The sequence below is a fragment of the Sciurus vulgaris genome, assembly GCF_902686455.1.
Source record: "Sciurus vulgaris genome assembly, chromosome: 9".
Lineage (NCBI taxonomy): Eukaryota > Metazoa > Chordata > Mammalia > Rodentia > Sciuridae > Sciurus > Sciurus vulgaris.
Window position 1 is genome coordinate 84114633 of NC_136469.1, and position 21484 is coordinate 84136116.

The window sequence follows — 21484 nt, forward strand, 5'->3', positions numbered from 1 at the left end:
TTTTCCCAAACTTTGTGTAATTCTACCATTTTTATAGTTTTCTAGGTTTGTCTTTTTTGTTTGTTCATATTTTCCCTCCTCGATATGTTGCCCAGGTCGTCCTTGAATGACTAGGTGCAAGTAATCCTACTGCCTCTGCTTGCCTAGATGAAAATAGGTTTCTTCTTTGTAGAAGAAACTAAATATCCATATTTATTAACTTGCCTACTTAAGAAAAAGCAAGAAAAATTAAACTTTTTTTTTTCTTTCACATTGTAATACCTTTTAAAGTACTTTTATTAAGTTCTTTTTGACTCTTATTATTTATTGTGTTCACAATGTCACCAATGGCCAAGGGGGGAGCTTCTTAGTAGTTTTACCAGTGCCCCTGATATTTTTTTAAAGCATCATTATTATATTCTGGAAGAAATAGTCCCAAACACATTCTTATTGTTTTCCCTGCCCAAACAGTAAGGAATCAACTATTCTCCAAATATTTCTTGTTAGAGCTCACAGAAAGTAGTATTAGAGGACATAATTTGGATGATTAGACTTCATATGAAAAATAGTCTCATGGATTCATTGATCCACTAGGGTTTTTCAAATGAAGACACTCTTCCAGACAGGCCTTCCTTGTTCTCTCTTTGTAAAGTTTTCCTTCTTCAGTCAGAATTTATCAATCCTATTACCGTTTTACTTCCTCTGTGACACTTACTCTTCTTTATGCCTAACTCCTCTTCTGCTCCATCCCTAATGGAAGCTCCATGAGGACAGAGACTGTTCTGATGCCTAGAATAGTACCTTGTTAGGAAAAGACATAAAGCTCTTTAGGATATATATGCTCCATTTTCATATTTGATTAATTTTTCCATTGTCTTTTAGTATGTTTTCTTTTCCTTTCTAAGACATTTTGCAAAGCTTTGATCTTGCTGAGAAATAAGAATCTCATCAATCCATCAAGTTTACTAGAGCTCTTCTTTGAACTTCTGCGTTGCCACGATAAGCTTCTGCGAAAGGTAAAGACCAAAAACGTTTTCCCCACATCTCATTCTTCCTTGAGGTAACATAAAATGTGGAGAGTTTGGAATCCCTTGAATTCTTGTTGCTTTACATCCTTGGATATGGCAAAGAATAATTTTTTATTATTACTTTAGTTGTCGAATGATGTTTATTTATTTATGTGTGGTGCTGAGAATTGAACCCAGTGCCTCACACATGCTAGGCAAGCACTCTACCACTAAGCTACAACCCCAGCTCAAGAATAATTTTAACAGGAAAAAAAAAAAACCACTGTGTGAATGCAATATGGTATTAATAGCTAACATTTACAAAGTGCATACTTTGTGCCAGGCACTATTCTCTGAGCTTTTGTGTATTTGTTTACTCACAAAACCCAATGAGATAGGGATTTTCATTATAATTATTAGTACTTTACAGATAAAAAGACTGTAGACACAGAGAAAAAGATAGAATAACTTGCCTAGGATCACACAATTTCTGAATGGTGAGGCTGGAATATAAACCGAGATAATCTGGCTCCAAAATCCAATTCCTTTACCACTGCTGTATACTCACTGGCTTACTCAGGGCATGGACATTCATAACTGTAACTGTCCTGCCCAGTAAAACTCACTTTTATTGTTGTTACTGACATTTTCACATGACCTTGTATTTGCCGTATAAGACTAGAAACTGAAGGTTTATGAAACAAATTTAAGAAAGAAAAACTAAAGTTTATATTCATTAACTTAAACATCTTTTCAGAGTATTGAAAAACTACTACATTTGATTTTGAATAATCAACTCCCCTGTCTCTTCCTGCCCTAGACAGTCACCAGTCTACTTTTGACCTTCATAGACTAGCCTATTCTGGGTATTTCACATAAGTGCAGTCATACAATATGTGGTCTTTTCTGACTCTCTTCTTTTACTTAGCATAATGTTTTCAAGGTTTATCCATTGATTCTCACTCCTTTTTGTTCCCAAATAATAATCCATTTTATGGCTGTACAACATTGTGTTTATCCATTCATCAGTTAATGGACATTCTGTTTTTTTGGTTATTATAAATAATGCTGCTATGAATCACACAAACACTAATATGGAAATGGATTTTCACTTCTTTTGGGTATATACTAAGGATTGGAATTGTTGGGTCATATAGTAACTCGATGTTTAACCTTTTGAGGGCAACTTTGATCTTTAGCTGCTTTTTTCTTTTTAATTGGTTTGCTTGCTTTTATTTTTGGTGTCTTTTGTAATAGCAGGAAAATAGGCAAAGTTAAGTCATTCTGTACATTTGTATTTTTATCCAAATATAACAAGGTTAAATTGTTAGTGTAATGTGGATTTGTTTTTGTTTCTTTTCCTCAGACTTTATACACACATATTGTAACTGATATTAAGAATATAAATGCAAAACACAAGAACAATAAAGTGAATATAGTAAGTACCTTTTTGTTTTCCATATTTGCAGCACTGTATCATCAATGTATTAAGTCTTCTTTCTCTTTCTCTTCAGGTTTTGCAGAATTTTATGTATACCATGTTAAGAGATAGCAATGCAACTGCAGCCAAGATATCTTTGGACGTGATGATAGAACTCTACAGAAGGAACATTTGGTAATGGATATATGATTTTGTCTCTTAAGAAGTAGATTCTTTTTTTCATTCATAATTAATACAAAACACAAATATTTTTGATCATGTGCTCTTCAATATTCTTCTACCATAAATTAAGTCAGAAGTGAACATATGGAGGCAATCCACATGCCTGAATAATATTGACTCCTGTTTCTTGATTACCTCATTCACCCTTAAGAACATCCTAAGAACAAAGGCAGCCTGTATGGAATTATCTCCATTTTATAGATAATGAAATTGAAGGTATTAGAGTAAGAGTTTAGGTATTAAGAAGCAGAATTAAAATTGAAACCCAGATCTTCTGACCTCAAAATCTGCACTACTTACTTTGCCACTCTGAAGATTTTTCAAGTCAGTTTCTACTGTACATGTGAAATACTCTATTTCACATACTTAATTTTGTTGAAACAATGCCCCAACTCATGTCTTCTACTTTCCTTATTAATGAAATCCCCCCTCCCCACTTTTTGGAACTTTTGAAGAAAATAGAAAAGTTTTTGTTTATTTGTTTGTTTTTTTAAATTACATATAATCCCACCACCCAAACATGATTAACTCTTAATATTTTATGTTATTTCTTCTTGATCATTTATGTAACATGCATGTTGGACTACCGTTGACTATGGTTGGAATTTTGCTGTATTACAGGTTTTTTATTCTGGGTTTTTGGGGGTTTTTCCTGCTTACTTTGAGTAGATTTTGTGTCATTAAAATACTTCACATACTTCATCTTACTTGTTGCAAGTTTTCTGTCTTTAAGAGTGGGCAAAATTAAATGTTTTACTTATGTTTGACTAATTTAGGAATTGGTGGCTTTTTTTTGGCACTGGTGATTGAACCCAGGGCTTCACACGTTCATGGTTAAGTTCTCCACCACTGAGCTATATACCTCCAGCCCTTTTTTAAAATTTTGTTTTGAGACAGGATCTCCTTAAGTTGCCCAGGCTATCCTTGAACTTTTTATCCTTCTGCCTCATCCACCTAAGTACCTGTGATTTATAAGTGTGCACCACCACACCTGGATGCAAACCATGACTTAGAAATTTTAATTTCATTCTTTAAAGCTGAATAATATTCCATTGTGTGTGTGTGTGTGTGTGTGTGTGTGTGTGTGTGTGTGTGTATACACACCACATTTTCTTCATCCATTAAGCTGTTGAATTGCACCTAGGTTGGTTCCATAGTTTAGCTATTGTGAGTTGAGCTGCTTATAAACATTGATGTGGCTCTGTCACTGTAGTATACTGATTTTAAGTCCTTTGGGTATAAACTGAGGAGTGGGATAGTAGTTTTGATTTGCATTTCTCTAATTGCAAGAGATGTTGAACATTTTTTCTTATATTTGATTGATTGTATTTCTTCCTCTGTGAAGTGTCTGTTCAGTTCCTCAGCCCATTTACTGATTGGGTTATTTGTTTTTTTGGCATTTGCTGGCAGATGGATGGAGTTGGAGAATATCATGCTGAGCAAAATAAGCCAAACCCCCAAAACCAAAGGTTGAATGTTTTCTCTGATATGCAAATACTAAGTCACAATAAGGGGGCAGGGTGCTAGGGAAGACTAGATTTACTTTAGATTAGGTAGAGGGGAGCGAAAGGAGGGGAAGGGGTCTGGGGTAGGAAGGATAGTAGACTGAAACAGACATTATTACCTCATGTACATATATGACTGCATGACTGATGTGATCCTACAATATGTACAATGAGAAAAATGAGAAATTATATTCCATTTACATATGATTTATCAAAATGCATAAATGCATTCTGTCATGTATAACTAATTAGAACAGATTAAAAAATTTAAAGAAATCAAGATCAAAACCTATTTTTAAAGGGCAAATATTTGGGTTTTTTTTTGTAAAGGAATATAGGCAAATGATCACATATACATAATTGAGCAATAAATGTGACAATATGAAAAAATATTTTAGAATTGAAAATTTGAATGCCAGAAGTATTTGTTACATTGTTTCTTTTGTGCCATTATCTGTACTGTGAAATAAAATTGAATGAAGATCTATTTCAAAACATTCATTATCTTCCCCTAGGAATGATGCCAAAACTGTTAATGTTATCACAACTGCATGTTTCTCTAAGGTCACCAAGGTGAGCACCTGTAGGGGCTATGTGGAAACACTGTCTTTGGGTGGTCTGTTTCTATGGATGGAAGGTAAAGGAGCTAGGTATGTAAGGAAGTGGTGGATGAACATGGAGTTTATGTTTAATGAGGCTTTCTTTGTACTTAGACTACTTCCTTAGGTCATCTGTGCTGTGGAAGATTCAAACAATTATGAGATTACAAAACATTGTAATGAGTAATAGCTGTTTACATCGTTTTCCCTTATAATTCTTTGCTCTGTTAGGCTCTGGTACAATTAAAAGAAATTTAAGAACTATAGTTGACCTTCTTTTTGTAATGAGTAATAGCTGTTTACATTGTTTTCCCTTATAATTCTTTGCTCTGTTAGGCTCTGGTACAATTAAAAGAAATTTAAGAACTATATTTGACCTTCTTTTAGAAGGACTATGACATCGCTCTTCTTGTGTGAAATGTACAAATTCTTCAGTCTCCCTGAAGGACAAAGATACAGAGCCTGGCAGTTTTTATCCAAAGTTTATATAATTTTCGTGATGCTGGGGATTCAACCCAGGGATTCACACATGCTAAATCTGTGCTCTACCACTGTACCACATCCCCACCTGTAGTTACAGATTTTTAAAATTACATATTTATGGGACAAATGACATATTAAAAACATTTTTTAATTAAAAGGAGCAAAAATCCCACCATGCTTTGCTTATTTTTCTTTAGACCCTAGTTCATACATATATATAAAATGTAAACAAATGTATTTATTTTTTGTAAGCTGGGTTAGATAACTAACTTTTTTTCTGATTGATCTTTAGATACTAGTTGCTGCTTTGACATTTTTCCTTGGGAAAGATGAAGATGAAAAACAGGACAGTGACTCAGAATCTGAGGTTAGTTTAATCATTGATGCTTCTGGATTTTATAATTTCTCTGATTTCATATTTTCTCTGAGTACAGCTTGTAAAATTTTGGACTGATGGAATTAGAAAGACATTTATATGTCACCTTTGACCTTTATTGAGTTCTATGATATTGAGATTTTATTCCACTTAGAATTTATCACTTGTATTCAGTAAGGTTGGTTAATAAAGCAGATTTACTCAGCCTTATTCTTAACTTAAAGCTGTATCTTTATTTTACCATAAAAATTTAGAATAAAAATTGCTGCCAATATATTTTGAGATAACATCAACATCATAGAAATTTATAGTGCAGGGAGGGGAAAGGAATATGGCATCTTTGTTTTTTTTTAATTTTTTATTTTTACAGACTGCATTTTGATTCATTGTACACAAAGGTATACAACTTTTCATTTCTGTGGTTGTACACGATGTAGATTCACACTATTTGTGTAATCATATGTACATAGGGTTATGATGTCTGTCTCATGCCACTATCTTTCCTTCCCTTGCCCACCCCCCCATTTCCCTCTGCATAATCCAAAGTTCCTCCATCCTTCTCTTACCTCCCCACCTGGAATATGGCATCTTTTTTTTTAATTATTATTATTTTTTATTTTTTTATTTATTTTAATTAAAAATCATAAATTTACATAGGACCATGTTGTTTGATTCATTGTTATTTTTTTCCCTTCCCCCCCACCCCTCCCACCCCTTTTTTCCCTCTGTACAGTTCTTCCTTTCTCCATTCTTACCACCCTCCTTATCCCTAACCCTAAACCTAACCCTAACCCTAACGCTAACCCCTCCTACCCCCCCTTATATGTCCTTATCCGCTTATCAGCGAGATCATTCGTCCTTTAGTTTTTTGAGATTGGCTTATCTCACTTAGCATGATGTGTTCCAATTTCATCCATTTGCCTGCAAATGCCATAATTTTAGCATTCTTCATGGCAGAGTAATATTCCATTGTATATCTATGCCACAGTTTCTTTATCCATTCATCAACTGAAGGGCATCTAGGTTGGTTCCACAATCTGGCTATAGTGAATTGAGCAGCTATGAACATTGATGTGGCTGTATCTCTGTAGTATGCTGATTTTAAGTCCTTTGGGTATAGGCCAAGGAGTGGGATAGCTGGGTCAAATGGTGGTTCCATTCCAAGCTTTCTGAGGAATCTCCATACTGCTTTCCAGAGTGGCTGCACTAATTTGCAACCCCACCAGCAATGTATGAGTGTACCTTTTTCCCCACATCCTCGCCAACACCTATTGTTGCTTGTGTTCTTGATAATTGCCATTCTAATTGGGGTGAGATGAAATCTTAGGGTAGTTTTGATTTGCATTTCTCTTATTACTAGAGATGTTGAACATTTTTTCATATATCTGTTGATTGCTTGTACATCTTTGTGAAGTGTCCATTTCCTTAGCCCATTTGTTGATTGGATTATTTGTATTCTTGGTGTAGAGTTTTTTGAGTTCTTTATAGATTCTGGAAATTAGTGCTCTATCTGAAGTATGAGTGGCAAAGATATTCTCCTACTCTGTAAGCTCTCTCTTCACATTACTGATAGTTTCCTTTGCTGAGAGAAAGCTATTTAGTTTGAATCTATCCCAGTGGTTGATTCTAGCTTTTATTTCTTGTGCTATGGGAGTCCTGTTAAGGAAGTCTGATCCTAAGCCAACAAGTTGAAGGTTTGGACCTACTTTTTCTTCTATAAAATGCAGGGTCTCTGGTCTGATTCCGAGGTCCTTGATCCATTTTGAGTTGAGTTTTGTGCAGGGTGAGAGATAGGGATTTCATTTCATTCTGTTGCATATGGATTTCCAGTTTTCCCAGCACCATTTGTTGAAGAGGCTATCTTTTCTCCATTGCATATTTTTTGCCCCTTTGTCTAGTATGAGAAAATTGTATTTATTTGGGTTTGTGTCCATGTCCTCTATTCTGTACCATTGATCTACCTGTCTATTTTGGTACCAATACCATGCCATTTTTGTTACTATTGCTTCGTAATAGAGTTGAAGATCTGGTATTGCGATACCCCCTGCTTCGCTCTTTCTACTGAGGATTGCTTTAGCTATTCTGGGTTTCTTATTCTTCCAGATGAATTTCATAATTGCTTGCTCTATTTCTGTAAGGTACGTCATTGGGATTTTAATTGGAATTGCATTGAATCTGTATAAGCACTTTTGGTAGTATGGCCATTTTGACAATATTAATTCTGCCTATCCAAGAACATGGGAGATCTTTCCATCTTCTAAGGTTTTCTTTAATTTCTTTCTTTAGTGTTCTGTAGTTCTCATTGTAGAGGTCTTTCACCTCTTTTGTGAGATTGATTCCCAAGTATTTTATTTTTTTCGATGCTATTATGAATGGGATAGTTTTCCTAATTTCTCTTTCTGAAGATTCATCACTTACGTATAAAAATACATTGGATTTATGAGCATTGATCGTGTAACCTGCTACTTTACTGAATTCACTTATGAGTTCTAAGAGTTTTCTGGTGGAATTTCCAGGTTCCTCTAAATATATAATCATGTCATCAGCGAACAGGGATAGTTTGAGTTCCTCTTTTCCAATTCGTATCCCTTTAATTTCTTTGGTTTGTCTAATTGCTCTGGCTAGAGTCTCAAGAATGATATTGAATAGAAGTGGTGAAAGAGGGCATCCCTGCCTTGTTCGAGTTTTTAGGGGGAATGCTTTCAGTCTTTCACCATTTAGAATGATATTGGCCATGGGCTTAGCGTAGATGGCCTTTACAATGTTAAGGAATGTTCCCACTACCCCGATTTTTTCTAGTGTTTTGAGCATGACGGGATGCTGTATTTTATCGAATGCTTTTTCTGCATCTATTGAAATAATCATGTGATTCTTAACTTTTAGTTTGTTGATATGATGAATGACATTTATTGATTTCCAGATGTTGAACCAACTTTGCATCCCTGGGATAAAACCCACTTGATCGTGGTGCACTATCTTTTTAATATATTTTTGTATGCGATTTGCTAATATTTTGTTGAAAATTTTTGCATCAATGTTCATTAAGGATATTGGTCTGAAATTTTCATTCCTCGATATGTCTCTGTCTGGTTTAGGTATCAGGGTGATATTGGCTTCATAGAATGAGTTTGGGAGGGTTCCCTCCTCTTCTATTTTATGGAATACTTTGAGGAGTATTGGAATGAGCTCTTCTTTAAAGGTTTTGTAGAACTCGGCTGAGAACCCATCTGGTCCCGGACTTTTCTTTGTTGGTAGGCTTTTGATGACCTCTTCTATTTCATTGCTTGAAATTGATTTATTGAAGTTGTGTATGTCCTCCTCGTTCAGTTTAGGTAATTCATATGTCTCTAGAAACTTGTTGATGTCTTCGAGGTTTTCTGTTTTGTTGAAGTATAGATTTTCAAAATAGCTTCTGATTATGTTCTGTATTACACTCATGTCTGTTTTGATATTTCCTTGTTTATTCCGAATTTTGGTAATTTGAGTTTCCTCCCTCTTTCTCTTTGTCAGTGTGGCTAAGGGTTTATCAATTTTGTTTATTTTTTCAAAGAACCAACTATTTATTTTGTTAATTTTTCCGATTGTTTCTTTTGTTTCAATTTCGTTGATTTCGGCTCTGATTTTAACTATTTCCTGTCTTCTACTACTTTTGGTGTTGGTCTGCTCTTCTTTTTCTAGGGCTTTGAACTGTAGTGTTAAGTCGTTTATTTGTTGATTTCTACTTCTTTTGTTGAATGCACCCCATGAAATAAATCTTCCTCTAAGTACTGCTTTCATAGTGTCCCAGAGATTTTGATATGATGTCTTTGTTCTCGTTTACTTCTAAAAATTTTTTTATTTCCCTCCTGATGTCTTCTATTATCCATTCATCATATAATAGTGTATTATTTGATCTCCAGGTATTGGAGAAGTTTCTGTTTTTTATTCTGTCATTTATTTCTAATTTCAATCCATTATGATCTGACAGAGTACCAGATAGTATCTCTATCTTCTTGTATTTGCTAACAGTAGCTTTGTGGCATAAGACATGGTCTATTTTAGAGAAGGATCCATGTGCTGCTGAGAAGAAAGTGTATTCATTCTTTGTTGGATGGTATATTCTATATAAGTTGGTTAAGTCTAAATTGTTGATTGTGTTATTGAGATCTATGGTTTCTTTATTCAATTTTTGTTTGTACGATCTATCCAGCGGTGAGAGAGGTGTGTTAAAATCGCCTAGTATTATTGTGTTGTGGTCTATTTGATTTCTGGAATTGAGAAGGATTTGTTTGATATACATGGATGAGCCAATGTTTGGGGCATAGATGTTTATGATTGTTATGTCTTGCTGAATTATGCTTCCCTGAAGCAGTATGTAATGTCCTTCTTTATCCCCTCTGACTAACTTTGGCTTGAAGTCCACATTATCTGAAATAAGGATGGATACTCCAGCTTTTTGCTGTGTCCGTGTGCATGGTATGTTATTTCCCATCCTTTCACCTTTAGTCTATGGGTATCTCTTTCTATGAGATGAGTCTCTTGCAGGCAGCAAATTGTTGGATTTTTCTTTTTAATCCATTCTGCCAGTCTATGTCTTTTGATTGATGAGTTCAGCCATTAACATTCAGGGTTATTATTGTGATATGATTTGTATTCCCAGTCATTTGACTCACTTTTGTTTTTTGACATGATTTGGTTTCCCCTTTATTTGGCTATTCCTTTAGGCTAGTTCCTCCCATTGCTGATTTGCATCGTTTTTCATCTCTTCCTCATGGAATATTTTGCTGAGAATGTTCTGCAATGCTGGCTTTCTTTTTGTAAATTCCTTTAGCTTTTGTTTATCATGGAAGGATCTTATTTCATCGTCAAATCTGAAAGTAAGTTTTGCTGGGTATAAGATTCTTGGTTGGCATCCGTTTTCTTTCAGGGCTTGGTAAATGTTCCAGGCCCTTCTAGCTTTTAGGGTCTGGATTGAAAAATCTGCTGATATTCTTATTGGTTTCCCCCTGAATGTAATTTGATTCTTTTCTCTCGCAGCCTTTAAAATTCTGTCTTTATTTTGTATGTTAGGTGTTTTCATAATAATGTGCCTTGGTGTGGGTCTATTGTAATTTTGTATATTTGGAGTCCTATAAGCCTCTTGTACTTGGTTTTCCATTTCATTCTTCAGATTTGGGAAATTTTCTGATATTATTTCATTGAATAGATTGTTCATTCCTTTGGTTTGTTTCTCTAAGCCTTTCTCAATCCCAATAATTCTTAAATTTGGCCTTTTCATGATATCCCATAATTCTTGTAGATTCTGTTCATGATTTCTTACCATCTTTTCTGTTTGGTCAACTTTGTTTTCAAGATTAAATATTTTGTCTTCAGTATCTGAGGTTCTGACCTATTGGTTATGCTTTCTATGGAGTTTTTAATTTGGTTTATTGTTTCCTTCATTTCAAGGATTTCTGTTTGGTTTTTTTTCAATAACTCTTTATTGAAATGATCTGTTGCTTCCCGTATTTGCTCCTTTAACTGTTCATTGATGCGATCATTTAATGCCTACATTTTCTCATCTCCTCGTTTGCTTCCTGATTGTTTTAATTATGTACATTCTGAACTCCCTTTCTGACATTTCTTCTGCTGTGCTGTCATTGGGTTTTATTGATATAGTATCTAGGTTTGTTTGTGTCACTTTCTTCCCTTGTTTTCTCATATTGGTCAGATGTCAGTGGGACTTTGTGATATTGCAGAATTCTTCTATTGGCTTATATTGTCCCTGTAGATTTCCAGTGTATCACCTTCCTGCCTTTGGTAGCCTGAAGTCTTGGAGTAACTTGATAATGCAGTGCTTCCAAGGAAAGCTGCCCCTAGTCCTCTACTGGTTCCAGGACTTGGAGCTGGCTCTGTGTGGAAAGGCTCTCACTGAGGGGTCTGCTCCAAGAAGCTAGCCTGGAAAGGCGCTTCCCGCCAGAGGGGACTGGGCTGTGGGCTGCTTGGGGAAGTCTCTGGCTGCACTGTCCTGGTCCCTGAAGCAACCTGCGGGCAGGAACTCGCCGCCCTGGTTCAGGTACTTGAAGCTTGGTTCTGTGCAGAAAGGCTCTCACTGGGGGGCCTGCTCCGAGATGCTGGAGAATCTGGCCCTGTGGGAGGAGCCCACCGCCGGAGTGCGCAGGACCGCCTGGGGAGGACTCTAGCTGCTCTGCCCTACTCTAGTAAGCCACCCAAATCCGGGCCTGCCACCCGGGCAGCGCTTCACCGGGTGGGGGAGACTCACCCCGAGGCTCTATTTTAGTCCGAGTCTCTCAATGCCTCCCCTTCTTGAATCCTGGGTTCTGGAGCGACTGGAGATGCAGTCACCCTCTAGTCCGCCATCTTGGATCGCCCTGTGGAAAAAGCCTGCGGCCAGGGGGGCCAGGGGCCAGGTCCGCCTGGAGAGGTCTCTGGCTGCCTTGCCCTGGTCCCAGAGGCTGTTTGCGGGCCGGAGGTCACTGCTAGCTTGGGGACTTGTGGCTGGCTCTGTGTGGAAAGGCTCTCACTGGGTGGTCTGCTCCGAGAAACTAGCCTGGAAAGGCGCTTCCTGCCGGAGGGGGCCGGGCTGCGGGCTGCTTGGGGAAGTCCCTGGCTGCCCTGTCCTGGTCCCTGAAGCAACCTGCGGGCAGGAACTCGCCGCCTGGTTCAGGGACTTGAAGCTTGGTTCTGTGCAGAAAGGCTCTCACTGGGGGGCCTGCTCTGAGATGCTGGAGAATCTGGCCCTGTGGGAGGAGCCCACGGCCGGAATGAGCAGGGCTACCTAGGGAAGACTCTAGCTGCTCTGCCTTACTCTAATAAGCCACCTGAATCCGGGCCTGCCGCCTGGGCAGCGCTTCACCGGGTGGGGGAGACTCACCCCGAGTCTCTCAGTGCTTCCCCTTCTTGAATCCTGGGTTCTGGAGCGACTGGAGATGCAGTCACCCTCTTGTCCGCCGTCTTGTATCCATATGGCATCTTTAAAAGGAAAAAAATCAAGATTTATGATGTCACAAAATTTTCTTTGAAGTATTAAAAAGAAGAAATTTGGGAAAAAATCTTCCTTCTCCATTTAAAGCATTTTGGTAGCTAGATCTGTAATATGTGATAGCCATCTTTTAAACATGTGACTGATACATTTTTTCAGTAAAACAGAATAATATTTTTTTGACCTTGTTATGTCTGCACCCCTGATTCTTCCTCACAGGTGACCCCACCTCCTTTTCCATCCATTTAAATGTGGATATGTCTACATAGTCTATGTATATAGTAGGTTTTTAAGAACAGTTTGAATAACATGTATCCTACAACTTACTTTCTTTGTGTCAATACATACAGATCTACCAGTGTACTTAAATCTTAAAGAATAACCTCCGCATATTCAGAATATAAATTATATATATTACTGTATCTTAAGTATTCCCCTGTTGATCAAAATTTGTTTCTAGTTTCTTTCAAATAATTACAAAGTTGTACTGTATATCAGACTTCAGTAAAAGGCAAAAGCAAAATATAAACACAAAATTCTTTGTGCCTGTTTTTGCACAGATGTGTGCATATTTTTAACTTAGTTTTAAAAATTTATTTATTTTTAATAGGTGTATGCAGAGCAGATAAGAACCAAAGAGTTGTTGAAAGGATTATTGCTTCTGTGCAGATCTATTCCTTGTTTTCAATTTTACAAAGTGGCATCTCTTTCAGGATGAAGGCCCCACAGCAAGAGACCTGCTAGTGCAATATGCCACAGGGAAGAAGAGCTCCAAAAACAAGAAGAGGTTGGAAAAGGCAATGAAAGTACTCAAGGTGAGATTTATACCTGAGAAGAGGTAGGAATCATTTAAATGCAGAATACATAGTTTTTAACGGGAGGTTTTCAAGGTTTAGATATAGCATTTTTAAAAAATTTGGAAATGTGTGATAAATATTTCAAAATATTTTTTAAAAAATATTTTTAGTTGTATATGGACACAATATCTTTATTTATTTTTATGCAGTGCTGAGGATTGAACCCAGTGCCTCGCATGTACGAGGCAAGTGCTTTACCATGAGCTACAGCCCCAGACCCTCAAGGCTAATTCTTAATGAATAAGTATATTCAGCTCTAGCAAGATCTGTGACTTGAATAAATTAATTTGATTACATTCACTTTTCACCTGTTCTGATTGAATGTGTCTGTATTAGGATAGCTTTGCTATACATGTCTTTTCAGAAGACTATAGAAATTAATTGCATTTGCTATTTTGTAATGATCATTCTGAAAATCATTAGTTTGGTCCCTATGGGTGCTTTTGGGTTTTTTGTTTGTTTTCTTGGGCAGTACTGGAGATTGAACATAGAACCTTATACATGCTAGACAAGTGTGCTACCGCTGAGCTACATCCCAGCACCTCCTCACCCTTTTTTTTTTTTTTGCCCCCAGCAAGACAGAGTCTTGCTAAGTTGCTGAGGCTGACCTTAAACCTTTGGTTCCCCAGCCTTACTCTCCCACGTAGCTGAAGTTACAGGCGTGTGCCACTGTGCCCAGATCTTCTGGTTTTAATTGTTTGTATTTCCAGATCCCTTTAAGTTTCACAGATGCTAATGTCTAGAAGATTCCCAGGGTTGAATCTTAAAAGGCAAAAACCATCTTTACTTCTTTCAGTCAAAAGAAAGATTTTTAGATCAACGATTTTTTTTTCTTTTTACGTAGTCTACTGGACGTGATAACTGCCTTTAGCACTGTAGCACATTGAATTCCAAGGACAACATCACTGCAATTCAGATTGAAAAGTTGTTTCCCTCCGTATCTTTTAGAAACAAAAGAAGAAAAAAAAGCCAGAGGTGTTTAACTTTTCGGCCATTCACTTGATCCATGATCCCCAAGGTATTGTAATTATGACTTCCTAAGTTCCTTGTTGGCTTTATCTCTTCCTATTTTGTTTCCTGCTTTTAGGGTTGTGAGGGAATATATGATCTCTGGTACTTAATAGACAAATAAATGCTTAATTTTTCCTACTTGGTTGTAGTTTAGAGAATATTATAAAGCAGTGATTTCTAGTCTGTAGCAAAATAACAAAACTGGATGAACAGGTTTTTCAGAGATTTATATCTTTAACAATACAAAAGTAGTAGGATATTGTACTTAAATGAAAACTGATAGTCTGTTGGTGTCTTTTTTTCTAAACTAGTCTTTAGAAACCTAAAGTCTGGGAAACCCTATTCTAGAACACTAGTTCTCAAACTAGGTTGCACTTTAGAATCACATGGAGAATTTATTATAAAAGTATTCTGATGTTTGGGACCTGTTAACTACAGAGACTATGACTCAGTTGGTATGGAGTGTGGTTCTCGGTACTCTACTGTACAGCAACATTTGCTAACCCTGCTGGAGATCAGTGCTTTTCAAATTTTACGTGCATACAAATCACCTGGGAAACTGGTTAAAGTACAGATTCTTATTCAGTAGGGCACAGGTAGGACCTGAGAGTCTACATTTCTAAGAAGGTTCCAGAACTAACTGCTGCTGGTCTGTAGACTATACTTTGAGAAACAAAGGTCTAGATAGCTACTAAGTGAAGCACCTATCAAACAGTAATTCTAGATATTGATGCTTAAAATTTGAGACTCCTTAAGTTGTGACCTTGGGGACCATTGAAAGTATATTCTTCTGTGTTTGATCTTTTCACTGATCTGCTTTTCCATAGACCTGTTAAATAATATACAAACCATGGACTCACATTATACTTATTTGATCTTCTCCTTTCCAGATTTTGCAGAAAAACTACTAAAGCAGCTAGAGAGCTCTAAGGAAAGGTTTGAAGTGAAGATGATGCTCATGAATCTCATCTCCAGATTGGTGGGAATTCACGAGGTTTGAAATACCTTATGTTTCTCTTGTCGAATCTTAGAAGTAGAAATATTCTCAGTAAAAGGAAAGTCCTTAGGTAAAGCAGTGTCTTAATTTAAAAAAAAAATTTTGTTATTTTTAAATGATGGTAGAATGCATTTTGATATATAATACATACATGGAGTATAACTTCCCATTTTTGTGGATGTACATCATAAGGAATTACACTACTCGTGTATTCATGTAAGAACCTAGGAAATTTATGTCTGATTCATTCTATTCTTTCTTATTCCCATCTCCTCTGCCTTCCCTTCATTCCCCTTTGTCAAGTCAAGTGAACTTCTATTCTTTCCTCCCTAAACCCATCACCCTGCATGCTTATTGTAAGTTAACATTTGCATATCAGAGAGAACATTCAGCCTTTAGTTTTTTGAGATTGGCTTATTTCACTTAATGATAGTCTCCAGTTCCATCCATTTACCAGCAATGCTAATTTCATTCTTCTTTGTGACTGAGTAATATTCCATTGTGTATATGTACCTTATTTTCTTTATCCATTCACCTGTTGAAGGAGGCACCTAGGTTGGTTCCATAGTTTAGCTGTTGTGAATTGAGCTGCTATAAACATTGGTGTGGCTGCGTCATTATAGTATACTGATTTTCAGTCCTTTGAGTGTATGCCAAGGAGTGGGATAATGGGTCAAATGGTGGTTCCTTTCTAAGTATTCTGGGTAATCTCCATACTGCTTTCCAGAGTGGTTGCACAAATTTGCAGTCTTACCAGCAACATATGAGTGTACCTTTTCCCGCATCCTCACCAACATTTATTGTTAATTGTATTCTTGATAATTGCTAACGAGTGAGATGGAATTTCAGTGTAGTTTTATTTGCATTTCTCTAAAATCGCTAATGATGTTGAACATTTTTTCATATATTTGTTAACCGATTGTATTTATTTTTCTGTGAAGTGTGTCTGTTCACTTCTTTGCCTATTTATTGATTGGGTTATTTTTTATTTTTTTATTTTTTAGCATTAAACTTCTTGAGTTCTTTATATATCCTAGAGATTAATGCTCCATCTTAAGTGCAAGTAGCACAGATTTTTCTCCCATTCTGTAGGCTTTCTCTTCATGTTTTTGATTGTTTCCTTTGCTGTGAAGAAGCTTTTTGGATTGATACCATCCCATTTATTGATTCTTGATTTTACTTCCTGCACTTTAGAGGTCATTTTGAGGAATTTGGTTCCTCAGCCCATGTGATAGATATTTGGGGCTACTTTTTCATCTAGTAGGTGCAGTGTCTATGGTCTGATGCCTAGGTCCTTGATCCACTTTGAGTTGCATTTTGTGTAGGGTGAGAAATAAGGTTCTAATTCTTTTTTCTACATATGGATTTCTAGTTTTCCCAGCATCAATTGTTGAAGATGCTATCTTTTCTCCATTGTATGTCTAGTCTAGTATGAGATAACTGTATTTATGTGGACTTGTCGCCTGTGTCTTCTATTCTGTACCTTTGGTCTTCATGTCTGTTTTGGTGCCAATACCATGCTGTTTTTGTTACTGTAGCTTTGTAGTATAATTTAAGATCTGGTATTGTGATGCCTCCTGCTTCACTTTCTTGCTAAGGATTACTTTGGCTGTTCTGGGCCTCTTATTTTTTCATTGATTTCATGACTGCTTTTTCTATTTCTATGAAGAGAACATCATTGGAATTTTAAGGGGAATTGCATTAAATCTGTATAGCACTTTGGTAGTGTGGCCATTTTGACAATATTTATTCTGCCTATCCATGAACAAGGGAAATTTTTCCATCTTCTAAGGTCTTCAATTTCTTTCTTTAGTGTTCTGAAATTTTCATTGTAGTGGTGTTTTACCTCTTTTGTTAGATTGATTCCCAAATATTTTATTTTCTTTGAGGCCATTGTTGAATGGGATAGTTTTCCTAATTTCTCTTTCAGTTGATTAATCACTGATGTAGAAGAATACAATTGATTTATGGGTGTTAATTTTATATCCTGCTACTTTGCTGAATTCATTTATGAGTTCTAGTTCTCGGGTGGAGTTTTTTGAGTCTTCTAAATATAGAATCATATTGTTGACAAATAGGGATAGTTTGAGTTCTTCTTTTCTTATTCGTATCCCTTCAACTTTTTTCTTCTAATTCCTCTGCTATAGTGTTTCCAAGGCTAGGTTGAATAGAAGTGGTGAAAGAGGGCATCCCTGTCTTGTTCCAGTTTTTAGAGGAAATGCTTTCAATTTTTCTCTATTTAGAATGATGCTGGCCTTGGGTTTAGCATATATAGCTTTTGCAATGTTGAGCCATCCCTAGTTTTTCTAGTGTTTTGGACATGAAAGGGTGCTGTATTTTGTCAAATGCTTTTTTTATTGAGATTATCATGTGATTCTTTTCTTTAAGTCTATTGATGTGATGAATTACGTTTTTTGACTTTCATATGTTAAACCAACCTTGCATCCCTAGGATGAATCCCACTTGAGCATGGTGCACTATCTTTTTAATATGTTTTTGGATGCAATTGACCAGTATTTTATTAAGAATTTTTGCATCTCTGTTCATCCAGGGATATTGGGCTAAAATTTTCTTTCCTTGATGTGTCTTTGGTTTTGGTATCAGGGTGATTCTAGCTTCATAGAATGATTTTGTAAGGGTTCCCTTCTTTTTCCATTTCATGGAATAATTTGAGGAGAATTGGTGTTAGTTCTTCTCTGAAAGTCTGATAGTACTCAGCTAAGAATCCATCTGGTCCTGGGCTTTTCTGTGTTGGTAGACTTTTGATGATGTTTTCAATTTCATTGCTTGAAATTGATCTGTTTATATTTTCTGTGTCCTCCTGTTTCAAATTGGGGAGGTCATTTGTCTCTAGGACTTTCTCCATGTCTTTAAGATTTTCTATTTTATTTGAGTCTAACTTTTCAAAATAGTTTCTGCTTATCATCTGTATTTCAGTAGCGTCTTGTGATATTTCCTTTTTCATCACAAATTTTAATAATTTGAGTTCTCTCTTTTTCTTTGTTAGCTTGACCAAGAGTTTATCAATTTTATTCATTTTTTTCAAAAATCCAACTTTTTATTCTGTCCATTTTTTTGACTAGCGTTTTTGTTTCAATTTCATTAATTTTAGCTCTGATTTTAATATTTCCTGTGTTCTGCTTTTGGCATTGATTTGTTCTTTTTCTAGGGCTTTGAGATATAATACTATGTTATTTATTTGTTGACTTTCTATTCCTTTAATGAATGAACTTAATGCAGTGAACTTTCCTCTGAAAACTGCTTTTCCAAGAGATTTTGATATGTTGTATCCCTATTCTCATTTCTTCTAAGTATTGTTTTATTTCATCCCTGATTGCTTCTGCTATCCATTGGTCTTTCAATAGGGTATTATTTAATCTCCTGGTGTTAGGGTAGCTTTCAGTTTGTATTTTATCACTGATTTCTAATATCAGTCCATTATGATCTAATAGAATGTAAGGAATTATCTCTTTTTTGGTATTTGCTAAGGGTTGCTTTGTGGCCTAAGATGTGGTCTATTTTAGAGAAGGATTGTGTGCTCTTGAGAAGAAAGTGTATTCAGTCATTGATGGATGAAATATTCTATCTATGTCTATTAAGTCTAAATTATTATTTTTAATTACTTTTAGTTGTAGATGGACACAGTGCCTTTATTTTACTTATTTATTTTTACGTGGTGTTGAGGATCGAACCCAGTGCCTCACGTGTGCACATAACCACTGAGCTACATCCCCAGCCCCAAATCTGTTATTAATTATATTTTTAGTTCTATAGCTTCTTTATTTAGTTTCTGTTTGGAGGTGATATCCAGTGGTGAGAGAGGTGTGTTAAAGTCACCACGTATTATTGGGTTGTGATCTATTTGATTTTGCAATTGAGAAGGGTTTGCTTGATGTACATGATGCTCCGTTGTGTGTGGCATAAATATTTATTATTGTTATTTCTTGCTGCTATATAATTGTTATGTCATACTGCTATATAAGCAGTATGAAATGTCCTTCTTTGTCCCTTCTGATTAACTCTCTCTTTTATTCTGCATGCACCTTCTTCCTCCTTTACATAATGAAAATAGAAGCATAGTGTCAGTTGAGAGAGATCCTTTCCTTAGTTATTCCAGTATATTGAATTGTGCTGGGGCATGATTACTAACTGACACAAAACAAAAGTAACAAATGATTCCCAATGAGTTGTCTTGATGATGTAATTGCATTGTGGAAAACTGAAACTCCATGCTTTGTGTCACATAAACGCTAAAGTCAGTGCTTCTTCTCTCCACAGCTTTTTCTCTTCAACTTTTATCCCTTCGTGCAAAGGTTTCTGCAGCCCCACCAAAGAGGTAACCTGCCTACTTGCCACCACTTGCCACATTCCCTTGGTGGTCTTAGCATTAGAATAGCTATCCAAAACCTTTTTTTTCTGGAATCATTAAAGACAGTGTTGGGCTGGGTGTGGTTGCACTGTCCTGTAACCCTTCCTGCTGAGGCAGGAGGATTGCAAGTTTGAGGCCAGCCTCAACAACTTAGACCCTGCTTCAAAAAAAATTTTTTTTTTTTTTTTAAGACTGGGGGGTGTAGATCAGAGGTATAATGCTCCTAGGTTCATTCTCCAGTACCACAGTCAATTAATTAATCAATCAATAAGACAGTGTTAGGAGTGGAATGTGTTCTGTAGCAGACAACAGAAGAGAAGCCCTTATGTTTTCTTTCTATTGTCTGCCATGGGTTAGCTGTTTTGCTCATCAGTTGTAAGAAACAATTGTTTTTAAAACAACAGCAAATTGATTTCTCAAAGCAAATCTTTTTGAAATACAATAAATGTTCATGTTGAGAATTCTAGAACAGAAATTTACTACAGGTAGCAGAATTTTATTTTAACTGTTCTCATTACTTTAATGTGCATTCTCAACTTAAAACAACATAAAAGCAGGTGAAGAGATGTTTGTCTTGTGTTTGAATTTAAACCAAGATAGGAAGGAAACATTTATTGTGAGGCTCTAACATGAGCCAAAGCATTCTGCTAAGGGCTTCTCTTATATCATCTCATCTGGCCTTCACATCAATACCTCAAGGTGTAGAAAGAAGAAAAATGAAAAAGAGTCAGTTAGCAAGTAAATGGCAAGTCAGGATTTGCTTTACTCTTTCTTTAACCAAATGCCTTGTTCTTTACATATACTATACTGCCCCTTTGAAGAGAAAATTTATGTATCTGCATATATTTATTTATTCATTCAATAAGTATTTAGTGATTTCTATGGTGGGCATTGCATTAGACACTAAGAATTTCACAATGATCAAAAAGTCCTTACCCTCATAGAGCTTATGTTCTAGAAAAAGATGAAGATAGTACTGTGTATATGGCAATGTAAAGATAAGTATTTTGAAGACAAAGGAAGCAGAGTAGGGACAACAGGAGTTGGGGCAAATTCTATTTTAGATGGTGTGGTCAGGAAAGACCTTTCAGCAAGGCATCAGTTGAGCAGGTAGCTGAAGGGAGCAAAGGAATGTGCTATGCAGATAGCTGGGGTTGGGTAGTCTAAGTGGAGTAAACAGCTGTTGCATAGGCAGGAATGTGCTTGCTATGTTACTATATAGTCTGAGAGGCAGAGTGATAACTGACCTTTCTCATCTCTTGTGTTTTCAGAAGTAACAAAGATCCTTCTGTTTGCTGCCCAGGCCTCTCATCACCTAGTACCTCCAGAGGTAAGAACTCTTAACCTGAATTTTGGATCTAGAACACACAGAGCAGTGCCCCTCTTAAAATCTTATTCCTTTTTAAGTGAGCAGAGGGGATAACTAACCCTTAAGGAGAAATATAGAAGTTCAGTTATACAGTTTATAGAAAGTGAAATTTGTTTGTTTTTGTTTTTGACAAGTTAAGAATTCTACTTTAGTTTGATAACCAAATTTTATGATTAGGAGAGGTCAGCAATATCAATAAGTTTATAGGGATTATTTTTCAAAAGTGGTAATTTCTTTCTTTGATTAAAACAGCATTGGAATATCCTGTGTCAAAGCAGGTTTTTTTTTTTTTTTTTTTTTTTTTTTTT

The 21484-nt window shown here is 36.2% G+C and overlaps 1 protein-coding gene across 1 annotated transcript in view; it reads left to right on the forward strand.

Annotated features, from left to right (window-relative positions):
• Positions 1–21484, forward strand: part of SDAD1 (SDA1 domain containing 1) — a 37486-nt gene that overhangs the window by 7238 nt on the left and 8764 nt on the right. The window contains exons 4-13 of the mRNA XM_079152719.1: positions 885–995; positions 2353–2424; positions 2501–2601; positions 4670–4727; positions 5529–5603; positions 13287–13388; positions 14379–14448; positions 15332–15435; positions 19717–19774; positions 21079–21137. Coding sequence (XP_079008845.1) covers positions 885–995; positions 2353–2424; positions 2501–2601; positions 4670–4727; positions 5529–5603; positions 13287–13388; positions 14379–14448; positions 15332–15435; positions 19717–19774; positions 21079–21137 — 810 coding nt within the window. The remainder of the gene's footprint in view (positions 1–884; positions 996–2352; positions 2425–2500; positions 2602–4669; positions 4728–5528; positions 5604–13286; positions 13389–14378; positions 14449–15331; positions 15436–19716; positions 19775–21078; positions 21138–21484) is intronic.